This window comes from Macaca thibetana, chromosome 3 (genome assembly GCF_024542745.1).
Source record: "Macaca thibetana thibetana isolate TM-01 chromosome 3, ASM2454274v1, whole genome shotgun sequence".
Classification (NCBI taxonomy): Eukaryota; Metazoa; Chordata; class Mammalia; order Primates; family Cercopithecidae; genus Macaca; species Macaca thibetana.
This window is the reverse complement of record NC_065580.1, coordinates 171,485,360-171,502,249: the sequence shown is the minus strand read 5'-3', so window position 1 is coordinate 171,502,249 and position 16,890 is coordinate 171,485,360. Positions and strand designations below refer to the sequence as shown.

At 38.5% G+C, this 16,890-nt stretch overlaps 2 protein-coding genes across 12 annotated transcripts in view; one reads left to right on the top strand and one right to left on the bottom strand.

Annotated features, from left to right (window-relative positions):
- Positions 1 to 16,890, top strand: part of JAM2 (junctional adhesion molecule 2) — a 215,544-nt gene that overhangs the window by 59,266 nt on the left and 139,388 nt on the right. The window lies entirely within an intron of this gene.
- Positions 1 to 16,890, bottom strand: part of MRPL39 (mitochondrial ribosomal protein L39) — a 238,319-nt gene that overhangs the window by 193,454 nt on the left and 27,975 nt on the right. The window contains exon 10 of one of the 11 annotated variants that reach the window (XM_050784763.1): positions 5,797 to 16,566. The exons of the other annotated variants lie outside the window; for them this stretch is intronic. Coding sequence (XP_050640720.1) covers positions 16,531 to 16,566 — 36 coding nt within the window. The 3' untranslated portion in view covers positions 5,797 to 16,530. Of the gene's footprint in view, positions 1 to 5,796; positions 16,567 to 16,890 lie in introns of those variants that run through there. 11 annotated transcript variants of the gene reach the window in all.

Genomic DNA, 16,890 nt, shown 5'->3' with positions numbered 1-16,890 from the left:
GGCCCAGAACCGCCTGCAACCTTGGGAAGGGAGCGGATCGCGGAGCCCCAAGCCGCCCGCAGAGCAAGCGCGGGGAACCAAGGAGACGCTCCTGGCACTGCAGGTACGCCGACTTCAGTCTCGCGCTCCCGCCCGCCTTTCCTCTCTTCAACGTGGCAGGGACGCCGGGGGACCTCAGTGTGAGGGTCACCGCCGGGTGGACTGGCGGGGCAAGGCGGGGGCAGCGCGCACGTGGCCGTGGAGCCCGCTCGGTCCCGCGCGCGTCTGCGGGTGCCCCCTGGGGACTCAGAGGTGTCGCCTCGCCCGGGACCAGAGATTGCGCTGGATGGATTCCCGCGGGCAGAGGCAGGCGGAAGGAGGGGTGTTGGAAACCTAACACTTGAGCTTCTTTGCAAAGTTTCCTTGGATGGTTGGGGAGGTACCTGTATAATGGCCCTGGACCAACTTCCCCTGTTGAAGCAGCCAGAGAAGTGTGTAAAACACTCTACAGGGGCAGTGTGGAAAAAGAGACTGCCTTCAAAACTTGTATATTTTCTATTTTGAAAAATAACTGCAAATCTATTTTAATTTTACAAAGTTAGACTCATAGCATTTTAGATATCAATGTCTTCATTTAACAGAAGTGAAGATGGAGCAAACGCTCAATCAGCGTCTGTATTTATTCGCTCCTGTTGTGCCACGGTGCGTTTTTGCTGAGCAGTTGCCTTTACTCTCACAAAACCCCCTTGGTGTCTGTCCTCCACGTTTTACCAGGGAGAGCTGGATCTTTTGAAGTTTGTATCATCTAAAGCAGGTATATTGAGATGACTATGGATAGAAGTTTACCTGAAAATACTGAAGCTGACAGCTGACAAAGATATAAGAATCCAAAGTATGTTAAAAATTAAGGAGCTGGGGCCCAGAGAAGTGAAGTTACTTCTCCAGCATCACACAGCAGATCCAGGACCCTGTGTGATTTGAAAAGGCCAAGGTATCTAATGATGCTCATAATTTAGTTTACATTTTGTGTCAAACGGATGAGGTCAAGTGGACATTATGTGTATATTCCAAAGCCAAAATTACTGCTTGTAATCTCCATTCATCTCTCTGAAGAAGTAGTGCCTCTTTTATATGGCTTTAACATAATGTATAATCGAAGTGAATTAGGGCAGCCAAACTTTTAATCACAGGACTGATCTTTTAAAAACGGGTATATGTAAAGTTAATTGCTTATCTATGTGAACAGTAATATACGCTATAAAAAGTTTTCAAGGCAACTTCCTGCCTGTGGTTTAATTTGATAGTCACAATGATAGGAAATTGGCAGGGTTAGGTGGTGGTATCCACATTTTGCCCATGAGGACTTGTGGCTCAGATAATTTGAGTTTTTTCTAGTAAGGTCACTAAGTCCCTAGTGCACAGCCTGCTTTTAGGTACGGATGTGGGATGGGGGTGTCGGCAGACCACAGGTTTTTGACTCTCAGTTTGGGCTCATTTCCATGACTCCTTGCTGCCTCCCTGATTTCTGTCAAATGACCAAAGCACATTTACTAATTACTTCTGCCGCAAGGACTACTCCTTATTAGGCTGTGACAAGCAAGTTTCCTCACATAGCGGGTCAGCTCACTCTGGCCAGAGGACCCAGCTTCCTAACCACACACATTAAGAAAGAGAAAAATTAGCACTGTCTGAGACCTACAACCACTTCAAGGGGGAAGAATGGTGTTTGCACAAATATCTACTCTTGTTTTAACCTAATCATGTGTAAAAAGTGTAATTCACTGGTCTTTACCAAAAAAAAAGTCATCACAGTCTGCCTGTGCTGGACGCGATGCTAGAGAGACAAAAGTGAGCAGGATAGGCACCATCCTACCCTTACAAACCCAAAAAGTTAGAGGAAAGGCTATCGGGATGTTACTATGCAATTTGATAGCATTTCAATTTTGGTAACATAAATACTTGAACTAATTCGAATGTGCTACAAATTTTGCCATTCTTTACTTTCCATGTGCCAACATGGAAAATCTGTAACCTTCATCTTTCAATACTTCATCTTAACAGTCTTCTATAAATCAAAAAATCTACCCCAAAAAGCCCTAGGTTTTAACTTTTGAAAAGTTTTTTTATTTATCAGCTTTTCATGTCATGACTAAGATGTGCCATTCAACTTAAAGGAATTCTTTCATTTTACAGTAACAGTTATTAAAATCCTTTATTCCTACCTCCTTGAGAATCTAACAGAAATTTTATATCCTCTTCCCGGAAAATTTTTTTCAATGTGCATCCTCACACACCATTTTGCATTCGGCGTCAGCAGGCTAGAGGCTTCCTTGAACCTCAGTCATGACCCTCTTTGGGGGTCCACTTTCATAATCAGTATTCTAAACGTAGTAGGCATAAATAGCTTGAATAGAGGAAAGTGGGATGTAGACTCTTGGCCTTCACTTGGACTGAGCATCTCTATCCTTAACTAGTTGGTGTCTCCATTTTTGTTAGTCATTGGCTACTGCTTAGCTGAAGCTATTGATTTTAATAGCCTTATTGTTTTGATATGAGGCTGCCACTCTGCAGAAGCCTAATATTGGGGAAGGAACACCAGCCTAAGAACCGTGGTTTGTTTCTAGTATCAACTCTGCAGATTTCTGTGCCTCATTTTTCTCATCTCTAAGATGGGTGGCTGATGGGTGGCCGGGACTGAATCATTTCTAAAATCCTTTACACTGATGAAATTCTGTGATTCCAGTGTAACTACCAAGTTCACTTTCATATACCTCCTGAGACACAGCTGGTCTTAGTAAATTTAGGTCCTCTATGTCCAAAGAAAGTCAAAGTAAGTACCATCATAATTCACTATAGAATGTATTTTTGTCTTTCACTGATCTTACTGGACTCAAAACTGTTACATGTTTCCTTAAATTAGATAGAATAACACAATTGTGAAACACTACTTTTCAAGGAAAAATATTACAATTTTAAAAGCCTCTTTTTATCCCACCTCTCAGTAGCTACAACTTTCATATATGAGTTTCATATATATATATGAAAAACTTTTTCTTATCTCAGACTCTTAAGGAAATGCAATGCTTTTAATATGATCACTGCTGTGTAATTCTCATCTGCCCTGAAACACTTAAGTTCTGTCCATCAATCAATGTCTTTGGTCTTATAATATTCAGAGCCTTAAGCAAAACCAGCGCAAAAGCACATCTGTCCTCAAATAAGCACATCATATGTCTGAGCAGTTCAGCATCCTCACTCAAAGTCCACGGCTCTCAGCAATGTGGAAGAACATGTTATTCCTAAAATCACCACCCTTACACACAGTGACACACTCACCAGAAAGTGAGGCTTAACGTAGCTTAAGTTGCTGTAGTTTAAAACAGATTGTGAATATCTGTGCTAATTCTGAGAAACAATTAGCAGAGATATTAATCAATTAGCACAGATCACTAATATCTGTGCTAATTGTTAGGCCAGATTAGCACAGCTATTGCTACCTTGTATGAGTAGATAGTTAAGGCACTGGCAGAAGGAAAGATTAGTGAAGAATATCAAATAGGTGATTTAATGAAATTGTGAGGCTGATGTTTGGATAAGGTGAAACAATGCCCTACAATGACATTTATGCCAGTTCTCCATAAACGAGAGTGTTCTACACAAATTATAAGTTCCTGGCTGTCTTAACAAAATGCTCTGGTCCTTTGTATGCTCACACAAATAACGGTTCCAAGCATGGGAAACAGGTGTCAGATTGCCCAGGTGGGCAACCCAGCTGCATTATCCTTAGCCACTGATTAACCTTGTGCAAGTTACTTCACCTGCCTGTGCCTCAAGGCCCCCATGTTTCAATGGGGAGGGTGTGACTACTCATTCCTAAGGTTGTGAGGAGGAATAACTGAGTTAGTAGACATCAAACACTTAGGTGCTTGGCACAGAGGGAGCCCTGTGTGTTTGCTATTATTTTGTTTCAGTGGATGATCTTGTGTATTATAAGAAATCAATTTGGAAGGTGAGATACAAATGCAGTCTGAGAAAGTAAAGACATTTTAAAGACATTTTACTGTGTCACGAATTTTCAGAGACCACACTGACACGGTAAAAAGTTGTCTGGTTTTTAGAATTTTTGTTTCAGAATGCATATCCTTCTCCTTAACCAAACGAAAACTACTAAAATACTTCTGAAAATTATTTCCAAGAAAACATTTTGGTGTATCTTTTAGCAGTTACTTTACAACTTAAAGATTAGGATAAACCAAAGAATTATTTTAACTTGGCTTTTACCTGCTTGTAGATAACCTCTAATTTATATAACGGTTCAATTATACAGTGGTAAATGTATCTGGGCTTGTACTTTTAAAATAGCAAGTGTAACATGTGATAGATGTAGGGTACTTATAAAGTACTCACTAAGCACTGATGACTGATGTCATGAGTATCACGGCTATCATTCATTGAACCCTGATTATGAGGCTGGCACCCAACTAAATGTTTTGCATTGTCACTTCATCTTCACAAGACTTTCTGAGTAGGTTATACCTTTATCTCCATTTTCAGGGAAACAACTAAGACTTAAAGAGGTTTATTAACTTGCCAAATACCACACAGCTAGTAACACTGGTGGGGTATGGAATGGAACCCAGGCAAGCTGAAAACAACAGAACAATGAACACTCCTACTTTTCAATTAGATTTGCTAATTGTTAATATTTGCCACATTGACTTATCTTTCTGTGTCCCTACCCATCTCTCTCTATATATCTATATGCAAACCTGGCATCTAACTTCTAGATGTTTCAGCATGGATCTCCTAAGAACAAGGACATGGTTCTATGCAATGAAAACACATGATTATAGCATCCAAGAGTGGTTTTTAAAATCCGGGATGAAACTTAATTTTTACCCACAAGTCCAGACGATGATTTCTACCAGTATTCTCCAGCTTTACTTTATACTTGACAGACTGAGATCCAAGCCTGGAATCTTCTAAAAAGGGTCCACTGCCAATCTGGAATGCCAACAAACCTTATTAATATATCCCCACATTTGTAAGCTTCTACTAAATTCTCCAAGAACCTGCATATCAGTTAAGTCCTGAAATGCTCCAGTGCCAAATAAAAGCCCACTGTGCAGATAGAAATGCCTTTGGAAACTCTCAAACATTCATTCAAAAGTATTTAGTGAGTATCTATCAGCTGTATATCCAGCACTGAGGGAAGACTCAGTCTCTGCCATCACATACACCTCAGCACTAAGAAGAGACACATGAAATAATTACCATGCAGTGTGATAAGGGCTCTGACAGAGGATGGAGAGGACTAGCCACCTTGGGGAAGATAGAGAAGCAGGGTCCCATCAGGAGATGAGGAGAAACCAGCCTCCAGGAGTGTGCTATCTGAGAGTACAAGATAAGCAAGGCGAAGAAGACAGGTCCATACTTGAACACTTGAAGTAGGTATATCTAGTGCCTAAGAGTGTGTATGGTGACATCTTGTGGAGCAGCGATCATGACCCTCATTTGGTTTGTTAAAGCATTGGGTCAAATGCCATGGGAATGTAACATGTAAATGGTCTTTGCCTTATAACACAGGGTATCCCATCCATGTAAGAGTGAATTTTTAAAAAGGCAAAACCAAATCTTTTGTTTACAGAATTTGCTCCATTTGCCTTAAATAGTTTTAGCACACAAATTCTTCCTTGCTTGGGGCCATTATGGTGTGTGGAAGCAGAAAAAGATAAACTGTAGCTTACAGAAATAGAAAAGCAATTTTGTCTGATGATACAGACATAAGGATATAAACAACAAACAGGTAACACATAATAAGTTCCAAATGAGGCATTTTGTTGAAATTCAGTGTTAAGCATAAACAGTGAACTCAAATGCACAAAGGAGGCCTCATGGAAGGGTGACAAAACACTCCAGAGCAGATAACAGCCACCCTATTTTCTGTTCCCTGGGAGTGGGGAGAAAAGACATCAAAATCGAATTATAAATTTTAAAAAGTATTAAAATTATCTTATGGAAATATGATACTAAGAAGTTTGTTAGACAAATGGAAAACGTTTTGTGGAAACAAGAAATAAGAAAGAATGGCCATCACTTAAAGCAACAGAACGCATCTCTCCCACTAGCTCTCCCCTCCCTACCCACAGCTTTATTTACATTTGTTCTATAACATTTCAGCACAGTTCAGACCTGCCGCTGAGCCAGTGTGAGGTCAGGGTGTTGAGGAAGTGAGTCCCCGCAGTCAGACTCCAGCTGGCTGTCATCCTGCTTCTGCTTATTCCACATAATCAGTCTGGTGGGGAAGAGGAAATTCCTAACTTTTTTTTTTTTTTTTAAATACATCTTCATCAGAAAAGTGAAAGCACTAATTACTGTCCATAATAAAACTATTGGGAAGGTAACTTAGCTTGTAAATAAGTTCCACAAAGTCATTTCAGTAATAGCTTCCTGGTTCTAAAATTGGGAAAAGCAGGATAATCCTCTAAGGCTGACATTCTTTCTCTTTTGTGCATTTACAACTAAACAGTCACTGATATACATTTCCACAGCGACCCTGCAATATCCACACTGACTTTCTTCTAAGACACTTCAAAAATCCATCACACCTTTATGTGTTAAATATCACTATTGGCATACATCTTTAAAAACATTTATTTTCTTAATTCTCAAAATACAGAAAAGAATGTTATGCTATTTTGTGTGCAAACTGCTATTTTCAATAAGGAGCTCTTAATTGAGAAATAGTTGCTATTTTTCAATAAAGAACTCTCAATTAGAAATATCAAGAAGTGATGTTAAGTTTTTATGGAAGTAAATAAAATATCATGACATGAAAAGTTTATAATTTTTCCCCCAGCAATGGCTTATTCAGGGAATTTTTCTTATATCTAAAGTTAATGATCTGAAAAGTGGTAATCTTATCATTCACCAAGATTTCAGGATGTAAGTTATTCCTACAGAACAATCCATTTTTACCTTTAAAGATGAGTTTGTGTGCTTCAGAAGACGTGACCCCAGTTGGCCACCATCAATCCCTTGTTAATGATGGAACTCACGTGAAGTTAAGAGGAAACATAATACTCTTTATCTCATTCCCTGGTAGCAGAGAAGTTGACTCATCTTTAACGTCAGTTACTGAGATGTAACACAGAATCATATTCTACAGAAAATATGTGATAAACTTTACACAAATAAATACACTTTAGAAAGGCAGTCATTTGGATTTTCTTTTTGTCAGAGAACACTGCAAGTCTTCATGAAGAATCTCTGAGAAATTAAACACTTCATATGACATTTTATAGCATGTAGAGAGGTTGAAACTCAGAGAACTAAAACTCAGATGATAGTCTAAATACTTAATTTGTTGCTGCTTTATGCTGGATGTGAAAAGTGTGAGCTTAAATTATAAATAAAAAACTACTGAACTATCAAACTATTTGGGGTACATCCTTATCTTTCCTCTAAATTACTCTTTATTCCCATTAAAATCTACCTATCCCAGGTCCTCTCTCCTCAGCCCTTGATCTCTGCTTTCAAAGATGACTAACTAACCTAATAAACACACCTAAGGCGATGTTGTCAACTTCAACCCAACCCTCTTTCCCCAGATAACTGTCTGCATTTCAAGAACAACCTACCAGAGACCTTACCTGTCACCTTGGCTCTCCCACCCAATGGAGATGGCTCTAATGGTAAGGAATTCTGTCTTAAGTAACAGGGAAGGGAAACACTCTGACAGATGCAGAGTTTTCATAGAGGCAGGTTGTTGGTGCATCATGTGGGCAGCCACTTTCAACTTTTGACCCTGCCTCAAAAGGTAACCAAGAAATCGTTGTTATTCTAAAAATTACGACAAATCCAAAGTTTCACAGAATCCTGATTTTTATATACTTGCATTAATCACTGCTTATTTCCATGACATAAACCCAAACCGCAGCTGCAGAATATAGAGAATCAGAAGAAATTCTGATAGAAAAGCCAGATACTGCTTCCACATATGCAAATATATGCTAATTGCTTTTAGCAAATGGATCCAAATAGGAATCAACATTATTCCATCTTAATGATTATGTTTTTGATTGGTACACATACATGTTAGTGGGAAAATAGTTAGAGGAAGTTACCTAAACTAAATCACTTCAATTTTCAACAACATAATTACATTTCACCTACTAAAATGGCTTTGGACGTAGAATTTGTATTGCTACATCAATATAAGATGACTTTCAGTAAAAATAGATGTACATTTGATTTGTAACAACAAATTAGTAGTTTTAAATTATTTGTATATTTCAGGGTAAATGAAATTAGAGCTATCCCACAATCACTTTGGTTCTGAAATTCGACCACTGTAACTTTTTTTAAAGAAAACTTTATGGTGTGCAGTTCCTTTGGTTGCAAATATTAAATGGTTGGTGCTGAGAATAAGCAGCAATATAGAAATATACATAAATGTAGAAGAATATAACCTATGATTTAGACATAAAACGAGACCCTTACAAGATAAAGAGTTATGGAGATGTATGCTAATGATGGTTGTACATTATGACTGTTTAATATAGCTGACCTGTACACTTAAAAGTGGTTACGATGGCCGGGCACGGTGGCTCACGCCTGTAATCCCAGCACTTTGGGAGGCCGAGGCGGGCGGATCACGAGGTCAGGAGATCGAGACCATCCTGGCTAACACGGTGAAACCCCGTCTCTACTAAAAATACAAAAAATTAGCTGGGCGAGGTGGCGGGCACCTGTAGTCCCAGCTACTCGGCTGAGGCAGGAGAATGGCATGAACCCGGGAGGCGGAGCCTGCAGTGAGCGGAGATCGCGCCACCGCACTCCAGCCTGGGTGACAAAGGGAGACTCCGTCTAAAAAAAAAAAAAAAAAAAAAAGGTGGTTAGGATGTTAAATTTACATTATGTTTACATTACATTACATATTTCACCACAATAAAAAATTTTTGAAGGAAAACCAGAACTTTAATGACAAACTTAGGACATATTATGCTCTGAATATATAGTTTTGATAATGTCTTTCCTGGCAAATCAACAAGGTAAGAATAGAAGGATATTCTGAAATCTTTTTTTTTCTTTGGAGATGGAGTCTCGCTCTATTGCCCAGGCTGAAGTGCAGTGGCACACTCTCGGCTCACTGCAACCTTCTGCCTCCCAGGTTCAAGCGATTCTGCTGCCTTAGCCTTCGGAGTAGCTGGGATTACAGGCGCGCACCACCATGCCTAGCTTTTTGTATTTTTAGTACGGGGTTTTCCCATGTTGGTCAGGCTGGTCTCAAACTCCTGATCTTGTGATCCACCCACCTCAGCCTTCCAAAATGCTGGGATTACAGGCGTGAGCCACCACACCTGGCCAGATATTCTTAAATCTTATGCTCACACTCCACCCTGCCCCCCAAAAAATTGTCCTTCGGGAAAGCATAATCTAAGGAAAAATTTCCCAAAGTGCCACCTTCAGCTTCATTCTTACTACAAGAGGAAGAATTGCCCGTCATATAATGAAAGATACTTGGTGTTATCATTAATCTGGTCTACATAGTGCTTCCTCTTGGTAGATTTTTTACCTACTGTGAGCAGGAATGATTTTGATACTCAGTGTGTAGTAATTCTGTTAAGAACATTTAACTTGGAACCTATGCTACATAGTAAAGCTTATAGTGACAATGGATATTTCATGTGGTAGGCATAAGTATTGTGGCGTGAGGGGAGGACTGGAAGTATATCTGCAGAACTACCTAATCAAAGACCCCAATCTAATTTCTAATGTATAATTCATATAAATCCTTCTTGTATTGCTACACATTAAACATTATGCTTGTCACATTCTTGGTTAGCATTGTCGCTATGATTGTCAGGCTTATAATTGTGTATAATTCTTCCCCTGCCACTTTACCAGCTGGTGGCTACACTGATTCCAGAAAGAAGTACTTCATTTCTTATTACCTCATGAAAGCACCCTCTGCCCAATGCCTTGGCTAACAGACTGGCCTTTGTTGTCTATGACCACTAATTCCCACTCAGGCACATAGCAATTCTGTTGTTGGTTGCTTAGCCCAGTCAAAAACACTGGAAGTGGATGTAGACTCCACACTGATGGATGAATGACCTTCTGGTCATTTTAATGTCCTTAAAAGTCTACTATTTTTCAATTGAAAAATATATATATATATATTCTGGGGTATGTTCTCCTTTATTCTGTTCATTAATGTTTTTCATCTATCACTGGGTTTTAAATATGACCTAAGGTTCTACAGTATATTTAGACAAACTTCTCATTTCTCTGCAGTGTTAGGAATTCATCACATCTGTATGACAAGGTTGTGTTTGAGAACAAATGGGGACCTGTGTGACATGTTTTATTTCAATATACATTTAGAGTTTGAACCAATAAAAAAGCTATTAGAATTTTTAATATATATAACACATTATCAAAAACACTGTCACTTTTCTGAGTGCTCTAATCAGGCAATTCAGATGTTTATTTAAAAAGAGGGAAAAGCCAATCAGTATACTAAATATATTTATTTTAATACCTGTGCTTATATGTTACCTTTAAAGAACAGGAATAAAATTTATGGGTAGAATAGTATGCAAGCAATTTACCATCAATACAAATTAAACACATCTTTTTAAGAAAAGGGTGAGTTATCTTGACTGGGGAGGCACTAACGCTAGATTATTAATATGTATTTATTAAGCATTTACTGTGTCCAGGACCCGTAAGGGGGGAAAAAAGTCCTTATTTTTACAATCTTTATTGACTGAAATTCTATAAAATGAATTGAATTCCTGAAATGACATCATTTAATCCAAATTTTTTCATCATCAACTAATTCATCTCAGAAAACAGTAAAGTTTAAAAAAAATACTATCAGTAAGAATGATATATTTCCTTGGTTTGGAAATTTCCAAACCACGATATTCTGCCCCGTCAAAATATATTCACTGGGGAATTTTTTACTTCATACGTTTCTTTTGAACTTAGTCACATTTTTATATCTAGCTGGTTTCATTATTAAATAAAAGAAAAGGTGATTCCCCTCTTGTACTGCAGGAGACCACATACTTGAATGATACTCTAACTTCTAGGTTCTGCTATAGTAACACTGAAATCAGAAACCTGTGGGAGAAATGTCACTTTATCTGAGAGAGTAAAATCAGACTCTAAAAGGAAGTAGCAAATTCATCTTGTTCTTTTTTTTAATCAACCCTCTGCCTAACACAAGTAGTTTGAAACACAGAGGACTCTTTAAGTCATACTTCCTTTATGTAGTCAAAACCAAAGCCACTGGGTATTGCTTTCCCCAAAGGAATCTCTAAATAGCAGACGGGGACATTTTCAGATAGATTCATTTGTAGGCAAACCTCCATTGCTTGTATCGTATTTCCTGAAAGAATAAAGGTAAAACTTCAACTATTTATTACAGAATGAAAAATTCAGCCTGAACCCTACCTTTATAAAACAGGTTAATTGGGTTTTAATTTTCATAAATCATAAAGGACCATTTTGAATATTTGGGCCTTTAATTGTCTAGCTCCCAGATGAAGTACAAATCAGAAAAAAACAAACAAAAAAAAACTATACTGTGTCAGAATGCAAGCTTCCCTCTTTGCATTTTGGCATTTGGAAACTCTGAAGAGTGGTTTTTGTTTTTGATTTAAAGAAGATGATACATATGTGTACCTGATTCAAAACTAGAGAATAGAATTGAAAACATAATTTTCAAAAAGTTTTCAAATATGCCTAAAGGTAACAATGTCATCTTTTAACTGCCAATTTCTCTACCACTTTCAACAAATTACTTCCAAGGATTTAATTAGCTCCTTCAAGAGAAAATGGACTATTTTCCTTTCAGATTTACTATATTCTGTCACTCCAGCTTTATAACCGCATGTGCATACACAAACATTTCTTTCTCTCTTGCAGGTGGCACAAACCAGGAAGGGGAAATCTGTGGTTTAAATTCTTTATGCCTCATCCTCTGAGTGCTGAAGGCTTGCTGTAGGCTGTATGCTGTTAATGCTAATCGTGATAGGGGTTTTTACCTCCAACTGACTCCTACATGTTAGCATTAACAGGGTATGATGCCTGTTACTAGCATTCACATGGAACAAATTGCTGCCGTGGGAGGATGACAAAGAAGCATGAGTCACCCTGCTGGATAAACTTAGACTTCAGGCTTTATCATTTTTCAATCTGTTAATCATAATCTGATCACTGGGATGTTCAACCTTAAACTAAGTTTTAAAAGTAAGGTTATTTAAAAGATTTATCAGTAGTATCCTAAATGCAAACATTTTCATTTAAATATCAAGCCCACGTTTGTTTCTATCATTAACAGAAAATGTATTCCTGTCATTCTTAATTGCAGGTTTTGACTTGTTCAATATAATGTCCATAAATACCTTTGATTCAACTGTTAGAAATGTGGGCTAAACACAAATTTCTATAATATTTTTGTAGTTAAAAATTAGAAGGACTACTAACCTCCAGTTATATCATGGATTGTCTAGCAACATTTTTAAAAATATTTAGAAACTGGTACTTTCCCCCATGTAACGATTTGCTGTTTAGGCAACTTCAGTTTAGAATTATTACTTTCATTTGACTCTTAAAGGGAAATTGAAAGGCTATGAAGCTGAATTTTTTAAATGAGATATTTTTAACAAGTAGCAGGGTAAATAACATCTGAGAGCTAGTGAGATACTGTTTCCATACAAGATACAAAGATTTAATTAAAAAACTCATATTTGAAATGAAGTCCCAAATCTAGGTTCAAGTTCAATAGCTAAGCCACATAATATGGTTGTGCAAGCAGAGAATCTACCTTTTCACTTCTAAGCCTGTTTCTTCATCCATGAAATGGGGATAATGCTTTACAAGGTTGTTGTGAGGTTTAGGTGAGATAGAGAATATTCTGTAAGATAATCAAGTGCTCCATCCATGTTATAATTGGGTTAATCCAAGAACTAGTCACCCTACTTTGTTAGAGAAGAGAAAAGCTAATGATTTAATTTGCAGACTTTTTTAAGGTTTGGGTTTCTATGCAGTTTTTCTAAATAACTATAACTTACAAACATGTAACCAAATGTAATTGTTAGTATATTTAATGTATACTTGTTTTAACAACTCTTCCCAACATTTTGTCAAGTTTATTCACTGTAACCAAATAAATCTCATAAGTCTTTAGTTGATTTAAAATAATTTTTATGGCCCATTTTCTTTTGCAAAGTACAAATTATAATTTCAGAAGATATCTGCCAAAAAAAGACAATGGAAGAAAATTATGAGGATACTAAGGGGAACTTTCCTGACTCCTAGGACACAGTATTCTCATGTAAGAGTACCCATTTGGCTTTGCCCCACTTTCCGTTCAAGTTGTATGTGCTGCCAATACAAATTCCTTCTCCTAACCCGTGGAATGAGCTTATGGCTCCATGGAGCTTCCATGTAGGTAGAACATACTCAAGAGAGTTTCTTCAGGCCAGGCATAGTGGCTCACGCCTATAATTCCAACACTTTGGGAAGCTAAGGCGGGTGAATCATTTGAGGTCAGGAGTTCTAGTCTACCCTGGTCAACATAGTGAAACCTCGTCTCTGCTAAAAACACAAAAATTAGCTAGGCATGGTGGTGAGTGCCTGTAATCCCAGATACTCAGGAGGCTGAGGCAGGAGAATCACTTGAACCCAGGAGGTGAAGTTCGCAGTGAACGAAGATCGTGCCACTGCCCTCCAGCCTGGGTGACAGAGTGAAAAAGTGTTTCTTCATTTTATCTGCCACGGTATATCTACAAGAGGATTCCTTGCTTTGAGTCCCAGTTCTTCAAAATCCTACTTGCTGCCTAAAGACACAAAGTCATAGAACATTAGGGCTGGAATAAACTATTGTAGTATAACCTTCCTGCTGTTACAATAAAAAGCTATGAACATTACAAAGGCACTTGAAGAAAATCTGTGCTGGGAAATGCCTTATTTGAAGAGCATTTGAGTACACTCCATGAAGCCTAAGATAGTTACTTAATCTTCCGCTAAGCCTCAATTTCTTCATCAGTAAAATGATGAATATATTTCATATTTCATAGGATGTAGGCTTAAATGAAATCATGCATGTGGAAAGCACAATGTCTATTATGCATTAAGTGTTAAACACAAACTTTCAAACTTTTACATTTCAGTCATTTAAATCAAATGATCTACCACAGCAGATCTCCCCAAGGACACTCTAGCTCCAAACTAACTATAATCCCGTGGTGACAAGCCAAAGAACCAGGGTTCCTGGGTTTATTCTAATGCCCAGCCCTCCTAGGCTTCTGACTGCCTATCTCCTCATCGTAGAGGGATTCCTCCTGACCAGTCATTACAAAAATTCTTGAAGCATGAGTAAGATTGAGTCTGTGTTTGGATTGGAGGAACGGGTAAGTAACAAGGTATATATATGTATGTGTGAGTGACTGAGTGTGTGTGTGTGTGTGTGTGTGTGTGTGAAAGTTACAAACTAAGGATGGTTTTTAAAAATTGCAAAATGTTAAGAGATTCATCTAGGATCTGACCCACTTCCCCAGAAATTTACGGAATTCAAGACCAAGCCTTTCATATTCACTGTCATCAGTTAGATGGACCCAATAGCTAAAAAATTAAGGAGAAAAAAATGGAGGAATATGAGAAAAAAAGTCAAGTCAGAGGACTGAAGAATATATACAGAACATAGAATACTAGAAATTTTCTGAAAATAGGTGACAGCGAATACCTCAAGAAAGTGAGGAAATGTGAAGAAAAAAGGGAGCTTAAAGAAAAATAGTAGAGTTCATAGATGGGACACAAGTACAAAAAGCTGGCTGAGCATGTGGTTCTCTACTAATAACAACTGGAAAACAGTGAAACTAGCAGGAAAAACTTGCACATAAGAGTTTAACTTTCCACTCTGGGTTTCAAATTCTCCCATAGCAATAAGGGTAAGTGAAATAATGTTCACATAAGTTTTTTTTTTCCTTGTCTATTACTGTAGTTTTTTTGTTTTTTTTTTTTTTTTTTTTTGAGACAAACTCTTGCTCTTGTCCCCCAGTCTGGAGTGCAATGGCGCAATCTCAGCTCACTGCAACCTCTGCCTCCAAGGTTCGATTCTCCTACCTCAGCCTCCCGAGTGGCTGTGATTACAGATACGTACCACCACGCCCAGCTAATTTTTTGTATTTTAAGTAGAGACGGGGTTTCACCATATTGGCCAGGCTGGTCTCGAACGCCTGACCTCAGGTGATCCACCCGTCTCGGCCTCCCAAAGTGCTGGGATTACAGGCGTGAGCCACCACACCCAGCCTGTTACTATAGTGTTTTAACAAATCTAAGTGTACTAGTATTAGTCTTCATTCATCTAAGACATACAAGTACTGGAATTTTTTAGGTGGGTTCCTCAAATGTCATCACAATGGTGTCTTCTCTATATTCAGTCACTCTTCCGCCCTTCTCTGTAATGCTCAGGGATTTCCCAGCTCACTAGCACTTAACCTAGTATATCCTAAAAGTCCAAGTCTAACTACAGAAATGAGTTTAAATACAGTGAACATTTCACTTTCACTATGCCACTAAGCTGAAAGAAATGATTTTTGGTAAATAAAAGTTCATCACAGCAGACAATTAAGTGAAAAGTTCTATATATAACTGAAGATTAAAGGATTCTCACCTGGGAAGCTTGTCAAGATGCATATTCCCAAGCTCCCAGGCTCCCACTCCCACTGATTGTAATACTGTAATGGAGCTGAGGACACTACATTTTTACCAGGCTGACCAGGCAGTTCAGATTCAGGTGGATCATAAACCAGCTCTGAGGAAACAGTAGTTTTATACACGATGCTACTGTTGATGTTGCTACTAGGAATGGTGCTCAGCAGAAATCCTGCAACATATGGATCTGTTTACACACTATTCACCGTGTAATGAGAGTCTGCCACATAGGCTAAGTGATAAGAGATGTCTTGTGGTTGACCTCTCTAGAGATAAGCAGCAATGAAATTCCAATGAAGTCTCATCATCCCTCATCACCAAAACCATCCTAACCACCTCAATGAAATACACCTGACCTCCCCTGCGCTCCCCACCCACTGCCCCGAAACCAGCTGCCCTATGTTCTACCACCAGCTGCAACCAACCAATGACCTGATACTAACTAACCCTAATCTATCAGCTACTGCCTAGTGCAACAGAGAGGGAAAGTCAATGAGAAGGAATTGGGTGCGAGTTCTTGCTTTGCAAGTAATGGGTTGACTAATGAGACAGCCACAAACGTCAATGCCATCCCATCTCACCCTCTCACCTGTGCTGCAAGGCTTCAACAATCATACCCAGTCTCCACTTAGGAAAATTGTCCTTTCTCAAATGCTAGCAGCTCAGCAATGTGCTCTCTTAACCCAGGCCAAGCACATAGTAAAAGAACTCCAAAAAGGGTTCTAACCGGAAGTGATCTTTCTCCTCCATGCTCCCAAAGCAGATTATAGCTCCTCCGTAAACGTGCTTCACATTTGTGCCCCATGTTTGGTTTGTTACTTATGTATACATTATCCTCTCTTCTAGATGGAGCTTCTGTAGGAAAGGAGAATCCTTTTTAATTTTTTGGTATTACACCCAGCTCAGGACCTTGCTCAGCTGCTTAAATTGAATGAGAAATGTATCCAAGTACCCACTGATGTTGAAAATTCAACTTGTTCTAATATTGTGGACTGTCTGTACCTGGCATATCTGTGTCCCAATTTCAGGAACTGTTTTTCAAGTTGACGTGAATGGATTCCTTACAGATGCTCAAGCATCAATTTGGTTTTCCCTAAATCCTGCAGATCAGGAAGCTGGTATCCAAGTTTGCTTTAAGAACTTTCATTATTATAAATATATGTATGAAATTTTGTCTCC